The following is a 23,976-nucleotide window of genomic DNA, read 5'->3' as shown; positions in this document are numbered from 1 at the left end:
TAGTGAGCGGACCAATCACAGCCCTTGCTGCTGCGTCGCCTCGACGGAAGGTTATGATTTTTGGGAGGCGCACGTCAGGCCCTTGCGGTGGACGCTAGGAGGGTCCGCAAGGACGTAAGGGGTCCGTAACCCCCTTACGTTGCGTGAACGTGGAACCATAAAGGGCCCTTAAGTGTTTTAAGAGTATTATCCATCCAACCGTGGCTGAAGAAACCGTGGTTTGATTCAGGGTATCGGGGACAAAGAGGAGCCAATCCTAATCATGTTGAACCATCATCACTGCCGTGAAGGTTTAAATACGCCTCAATCAAAGCTGATCCCCATCTCTTGGAATAATGTGAAACTCACCCAATTCGTTAGCGTCACTATTTTAATTGTTACCATGGAACGAAGTCGAAGCCGCCTGTCTCTTCCTACCTCACTCCTCATCGCTCTCCACTCTCCCTCGCCGCCGCTCTGTCTCCCCCCCCCCCCCCCCTGTCCGTCCGTCCGTCCGTCCAGGATGTTCTACGACGAGGAGCTGGACCAGTCAGAGAAGTTCTACGACAGCCAGCCGCTGGGGCTGCAGCTGGGCTACGCGCTGTACAACATGCTGGTGGCCCACTCGGAGATGGTGTGCTACCTGGTGATCATCCTCAACCACATCATGTCGGCCAACCTCGCCACGCTGGTCATCCCCATCAACATCTTCCTGTGGGCCATGCTGTCTGTGCCGCGTCCCAGCAAGCGCTTCTGGATGACCGCCATCGTGTACACGGAGGTGGGTCGGGGGGGTTAATGCATTTGTGGATGTGTGGATAGGTATCTATACAGTTAAGTACATATATATAAATATATTTAGATGTGTGTGTGTGTGTGTGTATATTTATATTTATGTATATGTATATATGTTTATGTATATATATACTGTATATATATATGAATATGTCTATATATATATATATATAGGTTATACAGTATATATGTATATATCTGTGTGTGTGTATATATATATATATATATATATATATATATATATATATATATATATATATATATATATATATATATATATATATGTGTAAGAGATAATGTAGAGAACGCCGGTCATTATCGGGAAATAATGCTTATTTTCTTCATATGTGTAACGTTAAGTCATGGCCTAAAAATTATTAAAATATATACTTGCCAATATTGCAGTAGTCAACCATGCCTTCATGTAAAATGTGAAGAAACATGAGCATGGAATATTTCTTGTTTTCACTGCTGGGTATATTCCAGAATACTTTAGAATAGATTTGAAATGTCAATTGAAGGGTTATTACAGAACAATAAAACTTACATATACGTAGAATGAATCTGGAAAGATATTTCTGCGTTGCAAATGCTGATTTCTAATTGGCTGACTCATAGCGCCATCATCATTGCACTCTGTTTTCCTCTCCTCCTATAGGTCACAATCTGCATCAAGTACTTCTTCCAGTTCGGCTTCTTCCCCTTCAACCAGATGAAGGCGGAGAAGTCCAAGCCGTACCACCCGCCCAACATCATCGGTGTGGAGAAGAAGGACGGCTACGCCCACTATGACCTCATTCAGCTCCTAGCCCTCTTCTTCCATCGCTCCATCCTGAAGGTACGTCTCCTAGCAACCATGCAGCCTCCGCGGTACCCATGTCCCGATTGTCTGTTTCAAAGTGTAAGCTCGGTTTCATAACCTTCCAACATTTGTCAACGGCTATGAGACTTGGCCGTGGAAACTCCTTCTCTACTGGACCGATCTTCCTGTGGTGAACCTGTGTTTGTGTGTGTGTGTGTGTATGTGTGTTCTTCCATGAATTTACATTATACTTTCTTTTAAAAGTGCTCATTTTGTGCCAATTTTATGATCTAGCCAAAGATTTGCATTTATTGCTAGGTTAATTTGTTTGCATTTGTGTTTGGGTGTCATAAGTAACTTAATAATTTATAATTGCTTTAAAAGAGTATGTTAAAAATGCGCCTTCATATTGATAACATGATGGCATATGTAAATGACTAGTTTGTTTGTAAATGACACGCTGTTAATAATCCTTGGGTGACCGCCGTGCATCACCCAAGTGGGTGCTACACACTGGTGGTGGTGAGTGAGGTCCCCCCCGTTCAATCAATTATTATTATTATTATTATTATTATTATTATTATTATTATTATCCGCTCCAGTGCCACGGCCTGTGGGACGAGGACGACAAAAGGCAGCAGAAGCGGGAGCAGGCCGCCCAGGAGACGTCGGAGGACGAGGGGAACGGCGTGGGGCGGGCCAGCGAGAAGAAGGAGAAGGTGAGGGACGCGGCGGCGGCCCCGTCGGTGAGGTCGGAGAGCCGGGGCTCCATGAGGTCGCTCAACTTGGACGGCCCCGTGGACTCGGTGCAGGTGCAGATGCACCACTCCCAGCAGAAGACCTTCCAGCGGCGCAAGAGCTCCAGCGGGGGGTCGTTCATCTCCCACCGCTCCGGCCTGTCGTCGGCGCGGTCCAAGAGAGGTAAAGAACGTCCCTGTGATGGGATGGACGGATGGATGGATGGATGGAGGGATGGATGGATGGCAGGACGGGCGGGCAGACGGATGGATGGATGGATGGATGGAGGGATGGATGGAGGGATGGATGGAGGGAGGGATGGATGGAGGGAGGGATGGAGGGAGGGATGGATGGATGGACGGATGGATGGATGGACGGATGGTTGAACGACATCAGTTGCAGGACAGCACCGTTTGGAAAGTAAACCAATCACGCTCATGTTTTCAGGGTTTATCAGGGTTGGTTGATCAGTGTTTGTATTATACACATGATCTCTGTTGATATGTTTTTGTATTGCATACAGGCCTTTATGCTTACTCCTACTTAGTGTATAGGAAGGATCCTGATTCAGAGGCTCAGACAGGCCGGCTGTGTTTAACCTAATAAGGAGCAGTAGTGTTATCCGTGCTTTAGTGTCACATTAGAATGAGGATTATACAGATGGCATGTGATGCAGACCAGGGCCATGCGGCTGAATCGAGAGGAAAGGCATTTTCGGTTTAATGGACTGGTTAATGTACAAGTTGCAGTCAAATCGAGGTATGAGAGTACTAAAGTTCTGGCTGAAGGTGGCCACGGTCCAGGGTTGTCTTCGACGGCCTCAGACACTTTCTCTTCTCGAACAAAATGGGTTTGGTGGGTTTAACTGCCCTGCCACCACGGCTCATTGCCGTGGACCAGACGTGTAATTGGTGTTGTTGCGTGGCCACAGGAAGCACCGCGTCCCACAACAGCAGCCGGCACGACGGCAGCGAGGCAAGCGTGCAGAAGAGCCGGAAGCAGCTGATGGCGGAGAAGCTCAGAGAACAGCTGATCAGGGGCAAGGCCATGGTGGTCAAACGGTACGGTGGCCTCCGTTCTGTACTGACGCGTCGTTACCCATGTGCAAAAGAGGTCAAAACACATTCCTGCAATCTTCAGTGCAAAGAAATTGCGGATGGCAGTATTTGTTTGTGAATGACACATAAATGTCTGTGGATTAAGAACACTTGGTTGCCTAGTGCACATTTTTTTCATATTCTGCCTTTTAACTATACGTTTGTTCTATATACTGCTGTATTCCCTTCCATCATAAAGCAACCAGGATGGGATCCTTGATCTGACCAAATTAATTACTGTGAAATGATGGGTTGAAATGACCTGGGTACTACACTTTCCTAAGGCGTTCTCTCAATACACAAAGAATCAGACCTTCTTGGATGCCGACGTAGTTTGTCCCCATTTCCTTGACATAATATTGAAAAAAACGACTGTTCTTCACGTGGTTCCTTGCAGATGCATGGATTTCTACGAACCCATCCGCCAGTTCTTCTACAACCTGATCCACCCCGAGTACAGCGCCGTGACCGACGTCTACGTGCTCATGTTCCTCGCCGACACAGTCGACTTCATCATCATCGTGTTCGGATTCTGGGCTTTCGGCGTAGGTGTCGAGTGATTGAGGACGGTCAATGTGTGGGAGAAAAATGTATTCCCTTACATTTGTTAATATAAAAATGTTTATGTCATTAAAGCTGCATTGGTGTTTTTCTGACCACTAGAGGGCAGAGAAAGGCAGCACATCTAGACTTGTCATTTCATCATTCTCCGTTGTCAAGATTTGGCAGTAGTTTTATCCTTTGGTCAACATGGCTTTTGGTTCGCTTAAATCCAAAACATATCAATGACGTACTGGTGGATTGTGAAACTAAGGGGAAGTGTCCCCGTTGTTCCAGAAACATTCTGCGGCAGACATCACCTCGTCCCTGTCAGAGGATCAGGTTCCTGGGCCTTTCCTGGTCATGGTTCTGATCCAGTTTGGGTCCATGGTGGTGGACCGCGCCCTCTACCTCAGAAAGACCGTCATGGGCAAGGTCGTCTTCCAGGTCATCCTGGTCTTCGGCATCCACTTCTGGATGTTCTTCATTCTGCCCGGAGTCACAGAGAAGTAGGAACATATGTTAAAGCACAGATCCGATGCACAATTGTGCACATTTTTCAGTTGTTTTTGTATTATTGATGATTTATGACAACCACAACTTGCAGGTTAACTTTGGCATGTTTTTGGCTGGCCCTCCCTGTCACAGGCGTTTCAACCAGAACAGGGTGGCCCAGATGTGGTACTTTGTCAAGTGTATCTACTTTGGACTGTCGGCCTATCAGATCCGCTGTGGGTATCCCACCCGCGTCCTGGGCAACTTCCTCACCAAGAGCTACAACTATCTCAACCTCTTCCTGTTTCAAGGGTGAGTCTTGTAAATCCACTGCTGTCAAATGAATGGAAGGAAAGCTATGAGGCAAATGATAAACAACGTCATGACTTATATTATAGGACACATAGTAATTGTCAAAATGAAAGCCATTTGTTTTCAATGCTGCTTTTTCAATGCTCCTTGCTATTTTAGTAAATTCCAAAATAACTACTTAATCAATAGTTTTTGTCAAGCACACGTAAAAAAGGTGACGTAAAGTTGGCCAATAAGACATTTTCTTAGTGCTTCTCACATTTTGTCCACATTTAGTATCGACTTTAGTGACGAAAGGGAAGTAGAGGGTCTTTTAAGAGGGACAATCCTAGGGAAGGACATAAGACACGGGTGTGTATAACGAAATGGCAAAATGTGCATTTGTGTATGCTTTACAATTGATGAACAAAATGATGACAGATACATTGCGATATTCTTCCCTTATTGATAGCAATATTACTGTTATGGACTTTTATTGGTATGAGACTGTCGTATGCTGGACCTGTTAAACAATATTGGAGATACTTCCTGTAGCTATGAAGCTCAGGAGGTAGAGCGGGTTGGCTGGTAACCACAAGGTTGCGAGTTCGATCCTGGCTCCTACTAGCGTCAACCTCTGAGTGTCGAGGTGTCCCTGAGCAAGACACCTAACCCTACCTTCTCCCGACGAGCTGGCTGTCGCCTTTCATGGTTGACTCCGTCGTTGGTGTGTAAATGTGTGCATGAATGACTGAATGTCATATTATAGAGCTCTTTGGATAAAAGCGGTATATAAATGCCGTCCATTTTACCAAAGGAATGTCACTCATCCTATCAATGACCTCGTATGGCCAGTGTTTGTGTCTGACGGTTCTGATGTCATGGCGTCGCCAGGTTCCGCCTGGTTCCCTTTCTCACAGAGCTGCGGGCGGTGATGGACTGGGTGTGGACGGACACGTCCCTGTCGCTGTCCAGCTGGATCTGCGTGGAGGATATCTACGCTCACATCTTTGTGCTTAAATGTTGGAGGGAGTCTGAGAAGGTTGGCTCTCTCTCCTGAATTCTGAATTGTTTCACTTATGCATCTAAATACATTTAAAATTCCTGAAAAGATTCCTGTGCTGAGCAATTAATCCAGTGTCTTTAAAATCAGTATCACGGTGTAGGCGATGATTGATTGATTGATTGATTCATATCATTAAAGGTACAGTATAAGAAATAAGCAATTTCAAGCTAGCACCCAAAACAACTCTTATCCTTACCCCTCCCTTTTCCGACTCTCCCCAAACCCCGCCCATCTCAATAAAGCAAGGCTCACGGACGTCACGTTTCATGGGATTTCTTGATGCTGCTGCAGAATCCAAGCAAATTCACCCAGAGCCCTGTAGCATTAAAGTTTGCTTCTAAACGAAAGGACAAAAACTTTTGGCACATTGTTGCTTTGTAAGCAAAAGACGTACAATATGGTGCCGTGTCTCCACAGAAATTCCCGCAGCCGCGTGGGCAGAAGAAGAAGGCGACGGTGAAGTACGGTCTGGGGGGCATGATTGTGGCCCTGCTCATCTGCATCGTGTGGTTCCCGCTGCTCTTCATGTCCCTGGTCAAGTCTGTGGCCGGTGTGGTCAACAGGCCGCTGGACGTCTCGCTCACCATCACCCTGGCCGGCTTCCAGGTACGTACGTTGTGACAGGCTTCAACACTAAGGAGTAGTGATCGACCGATTTATCGGCCGGCCGACCTTATTCGCCGATTTTATTTATTTATTTATTTTATATTTATTGTTATCCCGGCATGATTTACAGACAGGTCAATACATTTTCCTTTTTTATATTGGAATAAATGTCTTCCTTTTGCCATTTACCATTATAGTAGTTGATGAAATCGAAATCCTCTAGTGTTGGGTTGTCAGCATGAGAGGATCATGACTGATCATGAAAGTTTTGAGTTTTGGCCAGTTACTTTTTTTATTGGATGGTTCAGACCCAGGCACAAAATGTTAATGTTGATACCTGCATTGAGTTTAAATTGATCAGAGTTATGGTGTATATAGGGAGGTGTGCATATATATTGGGGTCAACATTGTCATCCTTCTTATTTGCATTCTTATCCTCTCTTGCTTGACTTGCACCTGTAATTGTATGCTGAGTTTCCCTTTGGGGATTAATGAAGTGTGATAATCTCTATCTCCTCAAACGCTTCACATGCGATCAGGTGATTCTGTGTGTTGGAGGTAGAAGAGTAATGCCATACCCTTATGCTACCATCATCGTCAGCACTTGGTTTCTAATCCAGATGTAGATTAAGACTGAAACTGTGAGCTAAGGGTCTTTGCTAGAGCCGTACCCATGAAGGATTTTTAAGGCTGTGTATAAAAATACAAATTTAAGCTATGAAACTCAGTCCTTTGAACAAAAACACAATAACCCCAAAAGTAAATAAATAATAATAATATTCATTACTCGGCCGATACCGATAGTTGGGAAAATACCTTATAACGGCCGATAATATCGGCCCGCCGATAAATCGGTCGGGCTCTAGTCTGAACCGGCAACCCAGTTTGAATTGAACATGACACAACACAAAACTCGAGACAAAAGGCCCTGTTGTTTGAAATGACCCACTCTTCCCCCCTTCCCCAGCCCATCTTCACCATGAGCGCTCAGCAGAAGCAGCTACGGGAAATTACGGAGCATGAATATGCTACCTTTGTGAGGGGATATACTAACAATGACGTAAGTGCAGCTACAATCTATCTGTTTTCCCTCCTAGTTTCTGTGGGATAACACTGTGTGTGTGTGTGTGTGTGTGTGTGTGTGTGTGTGTGTGTGTGTGTGTGTGTGTGTGTGTGTGTGTGTGTGTGTGTGTGTGTGTGTGTGTGTGTGTGTGTGTGAGTGAGTTTTTGACACCCAAAACAGCAACTATTAGAGGGTATAATTGGCTATTAGTCTTTGTTAATATGCATAAAATAATATGCATCCACAAAACTAAATGTATCTGACATCCCCACAAAAACATATCGGGGTAGTGTGGACACAATGCGACTGACCTCAGCGGCTACATAATAAGTACCATGCCCATCTCCCTGAATTCAGGCACTAGGCTCTTGGTACGCATGTGCTACTTCCAGCTCTCATTTCCCCACCAGAGTGAAGTTAGTTATTGAACTTAATTTCCAATGCAACATTCCCAAAATGGCAAGAAAAAAATCAGCCGGTCAGATCCGCTACACTCGTGTTACCTGACAGGAACCATAGGTCCCATCACATATCTGGCACAACAGTTGGCGGACAAACCTAGGCCACTGTTACCTCCCAGGGTTCTCTGGTTCTCATACACCATGTGTATCTGTCATGTGTGGACCCCTTGCAGGAATGCATGCAATGGCTGGAGACCTACCAGTACCAGGACCTGATTATTGCTGAACTAGAGGGCAGCTCCAACTCTCTGTGGACCATCAGCCCACCCAGCAGGAAAAATCTCATCGACATGCTGCAACATCCTGGAGAGGAATTCACCATCACTGTGTCCTGGTCCATTCAAAGGTGCAAAATACTGAATATAAGTCCTTCCTTTATACATTAGGATCAACATTCCTTCCAGGACAACTACAGCTACATAAGTACTTCTAAATGAAACGTCTTAATATTGCACACATAAGTGCTTCACTGGTATCTCTTTACAGATTTATTGCAATCATTCTATGTACCAAATTGTTATACTTGTTGTAGTGTAATGTAAAACGCAAGACCTAATTGTTGTTTTGTTTGTGTATGGCAGTAGATACTAATCCTCTATAGTAGCACTATAGTTCACCATCACAAGTGGCTCACGTCATTTTGCTTAGCGGTTGGTACGTTCCCCGGAGAACCGCAACGCTGCATTTTTCATTGTCGTCCCTTTCTTCCATCCGGTGTTCCTGTTGTTCTGCACCATGGTCGTCCAAATCCCCCCAAGGAACCTTACACTGGGTGCTAAGGCGGAGTTTGCCACGGGCAAGCTGGTGGAACACCTCGACACCGACACCAGGGACCACCTGATGCAGCTGCTCAACAACAACACCACCACCACCACAGCGTGAGCCCCTCTATGCATCATCATCCTCATCATCATCCTCATCATGAGGATTCACTCTTAGCTGAAGATACAAAGAAACACGTTGGGTTGCCTGCTTTGATGAACCTTTGTGTGTATTTCTCTCGACGTGGTCTCACCTTAGTGCATGTGTATAACCCGTTTGAGTCTGCAATGTTAAACTCTGTAAGCGCTCGTAAGTACACGAAATGGCTCTGAATGTGTATTAGCTTGATTTACTCCCCACAACAACACCATACAAGGAGGTGTTCCACCTTTCTACACAGTCGCCATTCACAATGAAGGCATCAGACTGAGCAAGAAAAAACTATTAAAGTGCCGATCTTGAAGTTCGGAAATCGAAGAAAACACACATAATATTCAGCAGCGTCAGTAGTGGCATTAGAGCACCCCTTAATGTAAAGGAGTGAGGACAGAAGATCACAAATGCTTTGAATGTGGGGTCCGCTGACAGCAGTGTTCCATGTTAAAGGATAATTCCGGTATTTTGAAAATTGAGCTCCCTTTCTGGTTTGTCTAGGATGAAATAGAGTGGTTAACACCGACATTTTTAATATTGGTCCCGTCTCGAGTATTTGGCTAATTTCGAATCACCCCTGCCTGCTTCAAAATGGCTGGCTATGGGCATTCAAAAACACCCCTAAATGTTTGTTTTCAGAAATGTGAAACTCATTGAGTTAGTGGTGTTCGTTGATGTTCCTAATCAAGTATCGTAGCGAAATACAGTTTCTGTCGTGTTTTATTTGGCATTTTGTAAATCTGCATTTTGTAAATGAAACGGAAACCGGACCGGAGCCGGAAACGGAAGTGTAGTGTGGTTGTAGTCTTTTCGCTCGGCTCTCCGTATCAACAGTAGGGGCTAGAACCGAGCGAAAAGCAACCCCCCTTTCCGTTTCATTTACAAAATGCAGATTTACAAAATGCCAAATAAAACACGACAGAAACTGTATTTCTCTACGATACTCGATTGGGAACGTCAGCAAACACCACTAACCATTCGATGAGTTTCACATTTCTGAAAACGAATGTGTAGGGGTGTTTTTGTTTTTTTTGCCCATAGCCAGCCATTGTGAAGCAGGCAGGGGCGACTCGAAATTAGCCAAATACTCGAGACGGGACCAATATTAAAAATGTCGGTGTTAACTTCTACTTCATCCTAGCAAACCAGAAAGGGGGCTCGATGTTCAAAATACCGGAATTGTCCTTTAATATGGAGTCAAGCGGCCCGGTTGTCCATGTCGTTTGAGGAGTTGATATGACCACTAAAATCCAACAGTAGGCTATAAGGCAGGGCTATTTGACCGTGCAGAACCCTAAAGGACTGTGGAAGTAGATTACTGATGAAGCTAAAGACACCTTAGAGAATATAAATAGAGGCGGAGGTTTAGAGCTGTTGAGATAAGTAATGCAATGAAAATGTTATGCAATGAAAGTGTGATCCATAGATAACACACACACCGAAACACAGACGCATTATTTAACACACACGCATCAACAGCCATATGTCAAACGGTCAACCAAGCCAAGGGCTATGTCGCCACAATCCTGAACGAGGAAGATGTGATGGGTCGTACCCCGTGTCTGCATCTGATCGAGGCCCACTCTGCGATGGAGAATCCTAGTAATCAGTCATTCGAGAGCTTCCTCAACAGAAATATCAATTGAGTGTATTCTTATGAATGCTATTTTGACTATGATTCTTATTGTATGATGTACATACCGATACAGTTATATTAATCTGACTGCTAATCTCACATCATTGAACATAGAACAAGGTCATCAAAGCAATGGATTAGGAAACGTTTGGCCAAACAACATTGTTGCGTTTGCTCTGGCCAACACTAGACGACTCGTACGACAAGTCGAGACTACTCCTAGATTTTGTGCTCAATAGCGATTTAACCACAAGGTGTGAGTTTGATTAGCCGTTAAAAGCTTTTTTGAAAATCTGCCTCTTCTGACATCACAAGTGGGCGTGTCCACCTAGATGTGTGCTGGATAGATCAGTCTACAAGCCTACCCAGTGGACTGTTGCAAACGTTGCTCATCTATCCTTCACACATCTAGGTGGACACGCCCACGGCTTGTAACGGCTATTCACACTCACACCTGGTGGTATAATATGTCACCGTTTAAGCACCAATCCGTTCAGAGACGAGAGAAGAGAGGGGCTACCAGGTGGCTGTCCAGGCCTGTTATTCATCCCGACTCATTGGTGTTTTTATGCGTCTATAAAGTGTTGTGCTCGCTCCACCACAGGATCCTCAAAGATCTCTTCCCACGGTATCTCCGGGCGCCTACCGACTCGATTTCCAAACCCGTGGAGCAGCTTTTAAAGGGTAAGAGCGACCGGCAAAGGTTGTGGGTTGCCATTAGCTAACCAATTAAATACTGTGTGCATTTGTAATTTAAATGAACGTCAGGTAATGCAGTGGTATTAGCAGTCGCCGTAGCCGTTTTGTTTTCCGATTCATCCTGTGTCCTCTTTCCTTTCCCATCATGCTTCAGATAAGAAGAAGGAGAACATCAGCTTGTCGCTAGAGCGAAGCGCACAAAGCTCCGGGGAGGTGCGAGAGTGGTGGGTCGTCAACCAGACGGAGCCCGGCTCCATCAAAAAGCCCAACATGACGGGGCTGGATCTGTACATATTCAGCGACCAGGTCAGCCCCCCCAGCCTGGGCTTCCTGGCAGGATACGGGTGAGTGGACGCTGACAATGAACCCTGAAGTAAAGGAGGACGTATGCGTAGTACACACGTGTGGATCTTGTGGGTCGCCACTAGCCACTAAACCAACACTTAACTGGCCCGGCTGACATGTTACTAGTCCTCAATAGTAACTACTTGCCTTGCACTTGAACTTGTTTCTTACTCGAGAAACTAGGGCTAGTAGTATGAATGACAAATGCTTTCTATTAAATTGTTCCGGATCCGATTAATATTATTATATATATTATATTATATTAAACAACCACTTAAAATTCCCCCCCTAAAAAAATGTACTTTAACAAAACGTTCCAAAGAAGTGGAAATATACAACATAATACAATTTATGGACAGAAGGACACAAGGTAATTTCAAAACAAGTTTTAATATTTTTTGTATTTTTATTGTACATAAGAAGTGCAAACAAATGAACAGTCCTCCCCTTTCCCCACTGCCCCTCAAAAGATCTCTCTCTTTTTTCATAGTCTAAAAATACCAAACATCGATCTTGCTTGTTGTTTTGTAGTTGGGGAATATTAATTGGTCAGCTCTCTAGTAACTTTTTCATGGCTACATTGACATAATGACGATAAAGTGTTTCTTTGCTAGCGATGAGACTAGGCATTCAACTAGCGGCCATTTTGAAGGTGGACTGATTATCATCACGGCATGGGCTCATCAGTCAGGGAGCAATGGCCTCACTTGAGGGACTGCTCGGTTTCTAGCCCTGTGTGTGTGCCTGTGTATGTTATATATGTACTACACGTGAAGACTCTACATTATTAGCGTGACGAGACGACCGTCACGAAATATCCAGGGTTTGAGATCTCAATCATGGGATATTTCTCAATATCCCGAGATAGCGAACCAATCAAATTGCGCCATCTTAGGCGGTTCACGTGTAGCAAATACTATATATATATATATATATATATATATATCCCAGCGTGTTTTTCCTTTACTTAATGCATTCCCCTTTGAGACTTATGTATGGATATGAACTCAGCGTTATCTCAATGTGTGCACGTGAATTAACTATATAATTTAGCTTGACCGTTAACCGCGGCCGCACCTCCAACACCACCATCCCCACCACGATGGTCTAACCGTGCCCCCCCTCACCCCCCCCACCCTCTGCAGCATCATGGGCCTGTACGCCTCCGTGGTGCTGGTGATCGGCAAGTTTGTGCGCGAGTTCTTCAGCGGCATCTCGCACACCATCATGTTCGAGGAGCTGCCCAACGTGGACCGCATCCTCAAGCTGTGCACGGACATCTTCCTGGTGCGGGAGACGGGCGAGCTGGACCTGGAGGAGGACATGTACGCCAAGCTCATCTTCCTCTACCGCTCGCCGGAGACCATGATCAAGTGGACCCGGGAGAAGACGGAGTGACCGCTGTGTGGCGCCCCGGCGCCCCCACACCTGACCCGCACACTCCACCCTCCCCCCCACACCTGACCCGCACACTCCACCCTCCCCCCCACACCTGACCCTCATACTCCACCCTCCCCCCCACACCTGACCCGCACACTCCACCCTCCCCCCCACACCTGACCCTCATACTCCATACTCCCCCACACCTGACCCTTACTGTACGTTCACACCACACCCCCCCCCCGCAAGAAGACAAGCAAGGGGACCCCCTGCTTCCTCCCCCCTACGCTTTGCGGTCTCCCACGGCAACGGTACGGTGATGGTTTTAAAGGGCTCCACACCGACAGACACTCGGTGCACAACACCAGAAAGCACAAACCCGCCTGGTGTGTGTTCTGCTTCTTCTTCCCTTCGCCTTCCACCACAACCCTTGGGATTGTAGGGGTTTGTGCAATACAGAGCTCTCCATACAAAGGCCTCAGTAGAGAGAGACAGAGAGAGAGAGGGCTTTCTTTACCTTATATGTGGACAGCATTAGGACGGGCAGCCTCTGGCGGAGGTCCGGTTGTAAGAACTGCCCAGCCCCTAACCCCTATTTAGTTGTTTTTTGAATACCAGAGCCTACAGAATTCAACTCCTGCAAAAAAAACAATGCAAAGACGCAATCACGGCGGGATCTCACCCTCACTCTGTTTGTACGCGAGATCCAAAACTGTTCATAATAAACCACCAACTCCATATCTTTCTCAGGAAGAGCTGTTTTCAACCACAATGAGGTCCCGCGAGATGGCGGCGGCCGCCGTGCGCCCCGACAGGCCCTCGCATCACTTTATAGGATCTTAGCATTAGGAGGGAGTCTAATGAATATTCAAATAAAATGACAGAAAATGTTTAAAAAAAAGGGAGTAATGAAAGATGACTATTTAAAAAGGCATGCGATTATTACAAGATAATGAAAAGAAAAACTGGGTGGACTTTTCAAGATGCAGTATTTACCCTGCCGGCGTGATTACCACTCACACCGATCCCGGTCGCGGGTATTGGCGGCCCAGTTTCTATTCCAAGAGGACACGCTACACTTTTTCCCTCACAGTGAACGGGATCAATTGATAATCGTATTTTGCATTATTTCCAGTCTGGCCGGAGTCTAGACCGCGGGAGGCCTATTTTTAAATCAGGGTATTGGGTGCTGTTGAGGCGCTAAGACTGTTGCACACACACAGCGATTTCTTTCAACGCTACCGATGGGAAGTCATTCACCCAGCTGCGGTGGCGAGGAAAACGTGTCCCGTTCTATTCACACAACGGACAAAAGCCCTTTTTCGGTCAGAAGCTATGCATTAGAGGAAATTGTAGCATGAAAAAAAACGACGTTATTATTGTCATGAGTAATTTACATTACATGTACATACCATGTTATGTGAGGGGTGGGCGAATGAAATGTGAAGTTATACCTGTAGGCTATGTTATATGGTATTTATGGTATGAAAAGAAGTCCCGAGAACGGCATAATAAAACATCTCGAAATTTGTCTGGTTTTCGTTCCAGCTGTCGTTCTTTTTCCCGTAACATGTCCCGTTGTCATGATGCCATAACATTCATACACACTTAAAAGTGGCTCTCTCAACATCTGAGTGCCATAAAAAGCAGGTCATGACCGACCGGAATCCTATGAAGGTTCACAAAGCAATGAATGAATGTATATGAAATAAATAATTTGGTAAAGAACTTAAAAGGCAAACCAGCCGCACCGTTTCAGACTCCGCTCTCAATGCTGTTCAGGGACGTGCACAGACTGCGGTCAAGCCAGCCGACTCATCAAGATCGGCGGTCAAGCCAGCCGACTCAGTTTTATGCCGTACCTGTATATACTAGCCATTACGGTAATAGCGTCTCAGAACTAGTTTCAAATAAAAGCATTCGTCTGGTACATACAAAAAGAAAGTCAATAAAAGCAAATACTATCAAAGGAAGTGTACGGCCGTTGTGGTATTTACTTTCAAAATAAAAGCCCACCAAACATTCCAATATGAGACATATTACATATGATTTTTGGATACGAAAATGCCCTGTTATTTCAGGCTCATTTCACTTCAGGGTTATAGTTCAAGACCCCATGGGGTCACACAACATTCAGAACATTCTGATGCGTAGTTTCAAAATAAAAGCCCACCAAAATGTGAGACATATTACATATGATTTTGGATTCAATTTAAAAGAAAATGCCCTGTTATTTCAGGCTCATTTCACTTCAGGGTTATAGTTCACGACCCCATAGGGTTAGGAAACTTTTATTTTGAAACTCCACATCAGAATGTTCTGAAACTTCTTGTGTGACCCTATGGGGTCGTGACCTATAACCATGAAGTGAAATGAGCCTGGAATAACAGGGCATTTTCTTTTAAATTGAATCAGAAATCATTGTAATATGTCTCATATTGGAATTTTTGGTGGGCTTTTATTTTGAAAGTAAATACCACAACGGCCGTACACTTCCTTTGAAAGTATTTGCCTTGTCTTTTTGTATGTACCCGACGAATGCTTTTACTTTAAACTAGTTCTGAGACGCTATTACCGTAATGGCTAGTATATACAGGTACGGCAAAAAACTGGGTCGGCTGGCTTGACCGCCGATCTCGATGAGTCGGCTGGCATGACCGCAGTGTGCACAGGGGGGTTGCTCAGGTTAACCGGGCAACTGCCCATATGCCCTCCTCGACTCACGTTACCCTTCCGAAGAAAAAATACAATTTAAATCGTACAACAATGGATGCAGAATTTCATGTCGGCCTATAAAAAAAATCGTCACTCGAAACAATTAATAAAGTAGCCCCATTCACTTCCATTCGGGCACCGAGAGTGAAAGTCAGTAGGGGGCGGGCAAACTGTTTACGCAGCTGCAGCGCTGCACGCGACCGGCACCTGAGCATGCTGACAGCCTGCGGTTGTCTTGTCGTGAGACTCAGACGACTGCCTTGACGTTGTCGGAAAAGGTGAGTTTGAGATGTGTAACAATCAAGTTTTATGAAATGAATTAAAATCTTCATAAATCCAGGCTCAGTGTGCCACGTAACGTTTAGCCTAAATAATCAGACAGCTAGCTAGCTTGCAGAAAAGCAGCTCGTTATCACATAGACTAGGCCTACTACTTTTTTGGTAGGCAAGCTACCTGTCTGCTGATAGTTAGTTTCTAACATTTCGTTTTAGCAAGATGAATGAATGACGGAAGTAATGCATCAGATTAATTCTTTAATTCGAAATGGGTAAATGCCTAAATCTTATCACTATTTTGGGTATTGTTTGTTATTGTTAAGTGAAGCCGAAATGCCCACTGAAAAGAGGCGGATTCAGGAGAGACAACTCAAGGAGGCAGCAAAGGGCTTTGCATTGTGATAAAGATGACACTGTAAGCTAATTGATTATTTAATCAGACTCATATTTCAGCCTATTAATGGCAATTTTGCATAATTGCATTACATTTAAGATGAGGAGCAGCCACAAGCCTCCAGACACGAGGAAAATGTGGACCAGGAGGCACATAGGGCAGGTAGGCCCACGTGCTGATCAACAAATATGAGATGTGGGGACCATGCTAGAAAGTACAGGGTTAAAGAGCCTTCTCAGTTCTTCACAGTGCCTTATTTTTCAGGTCAGAGCAACTGCCCCTCACAATTCCTGTGCACGTCCCTGATGCTGTCTCACTAATGTACCATTAATGATAAATGGCCTTTCAATAAAGATCAGCCCAATCACAAATCATAGCAAGTGATAGACGAGACGCATAGACTGATCGCTTTAACTTTTTATTTTACACCGATGACAACATAAACATACTCAAGTCCAGCCTGTGATCTTTCTAATGCACATACACATCATCACCAGAGTTATGGGGAAAGAAGCCTCACAAAGAAAACCGCATCAATGTGCATTAAGACCGGAACGCTGGGCGTCACTCTTAACAATGGGGGGAACATTAGAGCAACCATTCTCCCTCATAAAAAATAAATAGGCTCCTTGAGAAGCCTTGCGGTCGTTATGTGTTGATCAAGAGACGCTTTGGTGCGCTCTAGTCTTTAGTTCGTGACCCGGTCCAGCAGATTATTATCTGCCTCTTGAATACATAATGAATGGAATTAGTTATTGACGATTACGACATGAAGCACAAATGACTTTAGGAGGTTGAATTACTTTAAGGCATGCACAACGTAAAAATACAAAACAAATAGTATACCTTCCCTTTATTGTTTTGATATATCAGCTTGAAAAAGAGTTGTTCTTATCTGTTTTATGTGAAAGTAGCTCTTGTGTGAAATCAATTAAAGTGTTTTGTTTGAGAAATAATAAAATCAAGATATGCGCACACTGTAAAAAGGAATAGGTTTTGCAGTTGTTGCTTTAAATGGAGTTACTAAGAAATAAGAGCATGACAATAGCATCGGTTTCTAGTGTTAAGAACATAATCACATGTTGCTGTTCTTAGCCACTGTAACTAGCAACCACCAAACAAGGAGTCTTGGGGTGACGAAGACTTTGAGGTAGACGAATCAAAAACAGTCTACCACAGTTTAAAAGACCCTGACTAGGATGGTTCGAGCACTAGTCCTATAGTCTGTTCTAAAGTCCAACAAAACAACAGTGTGATTATTATAACCATTGCCATACACAAAACATTTGTTTATTGCAATATGCTTCTCTGCATCCTTCTCCACACATGCACCGATAAAAGAAAAGTGACATTATGATATTCTCCTCCAGCAGTTATAATACTGAATAAATTAATTCTGTACAAAATCAACATACGTCGTCAACTCCTATTCGACAAACTTCAACACACGTATCGGCTCCACTACACCTACGTTAGCTTCTGGAAGATATCACTGGGACAGCAAAGTTTACAAAGCACACAGTTTCACACCGACTAATAGTCAATACAACACCTGGCATATACTATTATAGATTTGCGGACATCAAAGTATACATCTATTTATATAATTCATTTTCATATGACCGAGGATGATGCAACTCAATGCTATAAATTGCCATTCAATAATTCTCGGTTATATTTAACATCGAAGGCTGCCAACTCTGATCTGCAATACCCGCTGGGATTTGAGGGTTACATTTTTTTTTAGCAGTTTGCTTCAATGTTGTTTTTTGAATAATAGAGATGTGAAAAATCGACATCTGGGTTTTTTCACGATATCATCATCATCATCATCATCATCATGATCAGGGAATGCAAAGGGTTGGAAGCCACTTCTACAAGAGGGAAAGTGCAGCCGGGGTGTAGTGTGTGTGTTGGAGCGGGTTGACTCATCTCGGGAAGCTAACAGCTAACACAGCCCTCCGGCGTAGTCGTCCTCCTCGGCAGCCGCTCCACTGGCGCCCCCTGCTGCCGCAGCGGCCGCCGCTACCTTCTTCTTGCTCACGCCGCCCGGCACGCGGAGGGAGATGGCCAGCTTGGCGTACTACAGTCGGAAAATATAAGAAGGACGAATTGTTTTTGGTTTGTGAAACCCTGTGTTCGCAACTGGAGGACAACAAGAACCAGCTTACCAAAAAATGGTATGATGGAATCATACCCAACACAGGGCTTGTTGTCTCATCGCAGTGAACGGCCCAATTTCGAAATATCGCAGTGAACCGCCCAATTTCGAATTATTTTTCAAAAAGTATAGGAGCATAGGAACGTTATTTGTGGTAATGTTTTGGTCATTGTTTTATAATTCATCTTTAATTTATTTTTTATAATTGGAAGACAGTTATGTTTGAAAATGCCAGAGCGTTTCTGATGCAAGACGTGGTGAAGCAAAGTATTAATTAGTGCTAGGTTACGATTTAAATTAATTTAGGATTTGACAGTACTACAAGTTTCACCTTCTGACGTACCAGCCCTTGCTAATTTATAGCTATCCTTCATAGACATACTAGAAGGATAGCAATAAAAGCATAACCTGAAGTTTGAGCCTGCAATGATTAAGTCATTTCAGTGAGGCTAGTCCAAATCTGATGAAACTGATACTTCTTCGATACTAAATCGAAATAAATAAAAATAATCCTTTCTATTTTTATTTAGGTGCCGAAATTGATTGGGATTCTGTTCTCCTTACAATCGCACTGCACTAGGGTTTGATTCAAATATGCTTAATTGTGAGCTTCTGAAAGTGACCAAAGTCCTTGTAAACAGCAGCAACCAGGCTGCAAAAGAGGACAGTAGTCCTTCACTGGAAGCTGAAGCGATTTATAATATACAGACTACATTTCCCATGGGCCTGTTACTTGTTGTCCCACAGAACTCTGAATTGGTTGGAACATTAATTCATTTTGAAGACCAATATCAGGGACGCCAACGTTGTATTGATTTTATGTTATGTTGGTAATTCTTTTTCTTTAATTTTGTGTATTCCGGTACGCTCTATGGCATTAATTAGTACATCTGTGTATGCGCGAAATATGCCATGGTTGTAATCCGTGAGTTACCTTTTGTGTATAGGTATTATTTGATTAGATTGGTCATATGAGGGGAAAACTAATCAGGACAAACAAGGTTTAGGGCTGGCAGTCACTACAGTACTCATGAATCAAATGGAATAAACAAAAAGAGCATTATCATCACTGCCAGCTTTGTTAAGCACATCTCAGGTAACAGTTAGGAAAATGTGGGCATAATATAACCACTGCTTTAACAAACAAATAAAGAGACATGGAGAAAACAACCATAAGGGAGAAAGTTTGGGAAGAGGATTTGCACTACTGCCTCTATAAACATTTATTGCAACATAAAAAAAACAGATGGGTATTTTTGTTGTGGCTGGAAGGGTTAGAGTTAACTGGAAAGTGCCGTATCATTTCTGTGATAGCAGAATTCCTGATTAAATCATAGACATATACTGTATACATAGACGAAATAGACTTCTTTGAGATTTTTCCATAAACTCTATAAATATAAATCACAACTAGTAATTTAAATCAGTAAAGAAATGTAAACATTATTGGGCTTTATATCCAAAAAAAAACACGTCCCCCCCTTTAGTTGAATTTGTTTACAGCCTTTGCCTCTCAAATATGGCGACTAAGTTGACGTACGAGGCGAAGACCAATGCGTGTGTGTATATGACATATGCTATGTGTATATGCCTATGTTATAGATTAGCCGCTGCCAGTATGGGCCCTTTTCATCATCTCAAAAACAATACCGGCGCTCATAAACTTAACTATGGGTCGATTAGTTTGAGGAATAGCAGCGCACCGGTATGGACACAATTAGTCACAAATGACCTGTGAAAAGGGTCCAATTACAGTCCACTAGACCCATTTCTTTTTTATCAAATTAAATAAGTACTGCCTGGCTGGATCCAAGAGAGGGAGACTCACGTCGTTATCCATGTACTTCAGTAAAGGTGAGTTGCATATACGGTACACCTGGTCTTCGTCCTGTTCATCATAGCCCTGCAGGAGTGTCTCCATGGCAACAGAGTCTTCACTGCCGCTGTAACCCGGAAGGCTGTGGGAAGAAGACGGCTCCCGTTAGGGTCCTTCGACGCGCGGACGGGGTAAGACGACTTGGTAACAGTGCTGAACTCCGCCGTGTCGGTGTCCACCTGTCCCTTCGCTCTGAGGCTGTTTCTTCCCTAAATTGTACGTCTGTCCTGTTGTCATTACTTTAGGTTTCCTTAAACCAGGGACAGCTCATATCACCAGAAGTTCATGTCACCATGACAACCAGTTATAAAAAAGGTTGGCAAGGGACCGATTATAAAAGTTGGGAGGCAATGTTCTTATATTCAGGAAGAGCTTACTGGAACTAGGTAGTTATAAAACATGACTTTGGCATATTTATTTAAACATGTTTTGTTCGAGCCAACAGGGCCCTAAGGCCACAGTGCGCCACATTGGGAATACAAAGGTAATGCCCACACAAACATGTTCTGTACCTGTAACTCTCTCGGACACACTTGTCAGCCGCTACGTAGTCCGCTCTGTGCAGATGAACCAGCACCTGAGCGGTGGTTTTCTAAAAGAAAAAAAAAAAGTTAAAAAGTTAGCATGACACTATGGAATTCTTCTCCTTTTAGAACAAAATGTTCCACTGATTCTACTTCTTCATCACAGTGAAGTTACAACGTTGCAAAGCCAAACCAATCACGTCAAATTGGCAGGAAGAGTTTTAAGAAGCACTAAAACCATTCCAGGATGACTAGCCCACATTGGTTCGCTCATCAAGCTCAAACGATGGATATTGTTCATAAACAGCATGTGTTCGTGAAATGGCTCAAACCCGGGCCACCAACCTTGAAGCACATGGGATAGTTCTCAATCTCTTTGTACATGTTCTTCTCCTTCTGAATGGCCACCGCTGCATCGTCCAGCCTGTCCGCAAACATTGGGATGAGGAGGGGCCGTACAGGGTAACAATGAAACATTACATAAGGACGCCTGGGGCTATGAGATGACCTTATGGTAAGACCACCAGATTCACCACTAAATGCCTTATCAATTGAGTCAATTAGTCAATTAAGGTACTAGGCAAAATAAACAAATGCACATTTTGATACACTTTTTGGATAAGACTTCAAACACCTGTTATAACCCTAAGCTGCTATAGGAGCACCTATCTGTGTTGAAACATCCATGCTCATTATATTAAAGTTTAGTAGGTAGCTGGTCATTTCATTCTAACCCACTCCTCTTCTTCCTACCTTCTTACTCTGACCAGGAGTCTGGAAGCCTTGCCCAGCAGTTCTGCTGCCTGTCGCAGGCGGTCCTCGTTCTGAAGGAAGAAGGCATCGCCAACGCCGTGTTAGCCTCACAGTCACTAAACACACCTCAACACAGGTGAATCCTTAGGTTAGGAAGGCTGTCTACCTCAAACACACCGGCAGCCTTCTGATACAGATCCACGGCCTTATCCAAGTTGAGCGGCTCTATGAGTCTAAACAGCAGAGAAAGAAAGGGGTGAGAAAATGGGTGATAATGTTCCTCTGCTGTCGCTACCTCCTGTCCAGCCTGTCCAGTTGCTCACAGCATATAAATATTGAAATTTGTTTTTTAAACCTAGTTTTGTTTTCCAATTAAAACCAAACCCCATTCTATGAGCCCTGACGCCTAACACTCTTTGCTATACACCTGGCGTAGAGCAAAGTGTGCCACGACTTTCTGAAAACATGTCATTTGTTACAGGGAGAAAATGGTGTAGAGATATCTTGGAAAATCATTTGTTTGAATTGATTTAAAATAAATAGTACTTGATCACATATGGGAAATGTGGTTCAAACAGTCGTAGGATTTTGGCAACATTTGGTTATAATGCATTTGGAATAAATTACTCATTTAGCTTTGTATTTATGATTGTATTTGGTGGTGTTTTACTGTGGGTAAGACAATAATTTCTCTGTGGGAATAGACAAGAAAGCCAATTTCAATGTCCAAATGAGAAGCCCTTTGGGGCATTTGGGACGGTGTAGCAAACTGAAAAACTCTCCTCCATTTGCTACTGCTGGTTATGAATTATATTAGAACTAGAAGGTGAATATGGTCGTACCTTTAGTGTCCGTCTATAGGATTTAAGATGTAATAACTTAATGAGCTCACTTTCCAGCCCGGTCGAGTGCCATGGCAGCAGTGTCAGGAGTGCCGTTCTCCATGTACATCATGCAGGCCTTCTCTATGAGCTGGATGGCTTCCGGCATCTTCTTTTGTTCCTTTAGCATCGTAAACAAAGAGGACATGTAAACGCTCCATCCATATTTGTACTGCTGCTTTTTTATTTGTATTACAACCCTCACCTTCATCATCATTCCGGCTTGTTCAATAGCCCTGGAAGCAGAACAAAATAAGGTAAATTTCACTGTAGAATGGTTCATTTTCTTTTAGATTAAATCCACTTTTCCCATTTCCAAACAACATAGTTAATGTACTTACTTTGCAGCGTGGAAAAGCCTGAATAACAAGTTAAGAAATTGTGTATACACGGAGACAGAAAAAGGGAGGAAATCAATAATCATGCTCTAAACTGGATTCTTAAGGATACGTTTTGTTTTCTGTGTGGTACTCTGCTTCCTTTAAGTACGCATCCTTTGCCTGGTCAAACTGCTTTGCATTCTTGAAACACACAGCTAGGATAAAACCAGACAAATCCACAATGAGTTTCAAACGCACACTTTGACTGATGGTGACGCCTATATGCGGAACGGATCGTACCTGCTTTGGCGTACTCTGATGCGGCACTGTCGAAATCTGGCTTCCACTTTGTGAGGCTGGTTTTAAGGCTGCAAATAGAATACTTGTTGAATAGATAATAACCGATCTAGAACCCATGTTCTAGCCTCAGGTTCTATATCGAATAAACGTGCCACGAAGCATCATCCAGGACCCTGGTTATCCTTAAAGATTGTTTACCATATATGTTTCACGTAAGTCATAACACACTAGCATCTTAGATCAGGAAGATCTGGCTAGTTCTAAACACGCTCATGTTAAATAATGGAAAAGGGTTACCATTGATGTACATGACAGGTGGTAAAATAAGCAGAGTGGCCTTTACGGATGACATTAGGACTCAATCATAGCTTTCCTGATAATCATACAAACGTATTCTACTTTACCATTTATCTGCTTTGGCCATATGCTCATGGGCCTCGTTTATTTTTTGCGCCGCCATTCTGTTGTTAACGATACACTATTTCGTAAGGTTTTGTCCGTATGTCAAATATTGCTATATTGCAATATGTTGTCAGCGACGATGTTTGGATTACAAGGAAGGATCTCCGGCGCTGCTACGTCACGGAAGTCGCAGACTACGGGTGCCGTAGAGGAGCGTCGGCATCCGCAATACCTTGCATAATTTTCCCAATTAACGTTTTTATTTCTTTGGGGTTTATTTCCGTTTCATCATTAACGAATCTAAGATTATGTGTTTATGTTTGATATGCTAATAGTTTCGTTTTTAATGCAGATTATATTACATAATGGTTAGTAAATGTCAGTAACTTCTGCATTTATAACGCCAATCTTGTTTAGTTACATGTTATACAATATTAAGGATAAGGATTTATAATAAAAACTAAAG

The 23,976-nt window shown here is 43.6% G+C and overlaps 2 protein-coding genes across 2 annotated transcripts in view; one reads left to right on the top strand and one right to left on the bottom strand.

Annotated features, from left to right (window-relative positions):
* LOC130387250 (piezo-type mechanosensitive ion channel component 2) overlaps window positions 1-13,000 on the top strand; it is an 82,427-nt gene extending 69,427 nt beyond the window's left edge. Inside the window, exons 39-53 of the mRNA XM_056596269.1 lie at window positions 502-760; window positions 1,433-1,612; window positions 2,179-2,497; window positions 3,246-3,375; window positions 3,809-3,956; window positions 4,249-4,460; window positions 4,600-4,758; window positions 5,632-5,779; window positions 6,221-6,409; window positions 7,377-7,469; window positions 8,107-8,279; window positions 8,692-8,811; window positions 11,089-11,168; window positions 11,338-11,527; window positions 12,674-13,000. Of these exons, the coding sequence (XP_056452244.1) occupies window positions 502-760; window positions 1,433-1,612; window positions 2,179-2,497; window positions 3,246-3,375; window positions 3,809-3,956; window positions 4,249-4,460; window positions 4,600-4,758; window positions 5,632-5,779; window positions 6,221-6,409; window positions 7,377-7,469; window positions 8,107-8,279; window positions 8,692-8,811; window positions 11,089-11,168; window positions 11,338-11,527; window positions 12,674-12,926 (2,653 nt within the window). The 3' untranslated portion in view covers window positions 12,927-13,000. The remainder of the gene's footprint in view (window positions 1-501; window positions 761-1,432; window positions 1,613-2,178; window positions 2,498-3,245; window positions 3,376-3,808; window positions 3,957-4,248; window positions 4,461-4,599; window positions 4,759-5,631; window positions 5,780-6,220; window positions 6,410-7,376; window positions 7,470-8,106; window positions 8,280-8,691; window positions 8,812-11,088; window positions 11,169-11,337; window positions 11,528-12,673) is intronic.
* A 3,573-nt stretch (window positions 13,001-16,573) lies between these two features.
* napgb (N-ethylmaleimide-sensitive factor attachment protein, gamma b) lies at window positions 16,574-23,701 on the bottom strand. Its single transcript, XM_056596942.1, has 12 exons — window positions 23,513-23,701; window positions 23,109-23,176; window positions 22,939-23,023; window positions 22,830-22,847; window positions 22,694-22,724; window positions 22,500-22,609; window positions 21,774-21,840; window positions 21,608-21,678; window positions 21,200-21,278; window positions 20,843-20,922; window positions 20,283-20,412; window positions 16,574-18,376 (listed from the first exon to the last, which is right to left on the bottom strand). Exons 1-12 carry the CDS (start codon window positions 23,566-23,568, stop codon window positions 18,242-18,244), a joined length of 930 nt encoding a protein of 309 aa, XP_056452917.1. The 5' UTR covers window positions 23,569-23,701; the 3' UTR covers window positions 16,574-18,241.
* Window positions 23,702-23,976: the final 275 nt, after the last annotated feature.

This window comes from Gadus chalcogrammus, chromosome 8, assembly GCF_026213295.1.
Source record: "Gadus chalcogrammus isolate NIFS_2021 chromosome 8, NIFS_Gcha_1.0, whole genome shotgun sequence".
NCBI lineage: Eukaryota > Metazoa > Chordata > Actinopteri > Gadiformes > Gadidae > Gadus > Gadus chalcogrammus.
Note: the sequence above shows the minus strand (reverse complement) of the source record. Positions and strands in the feature narration are given on the sequence as shown.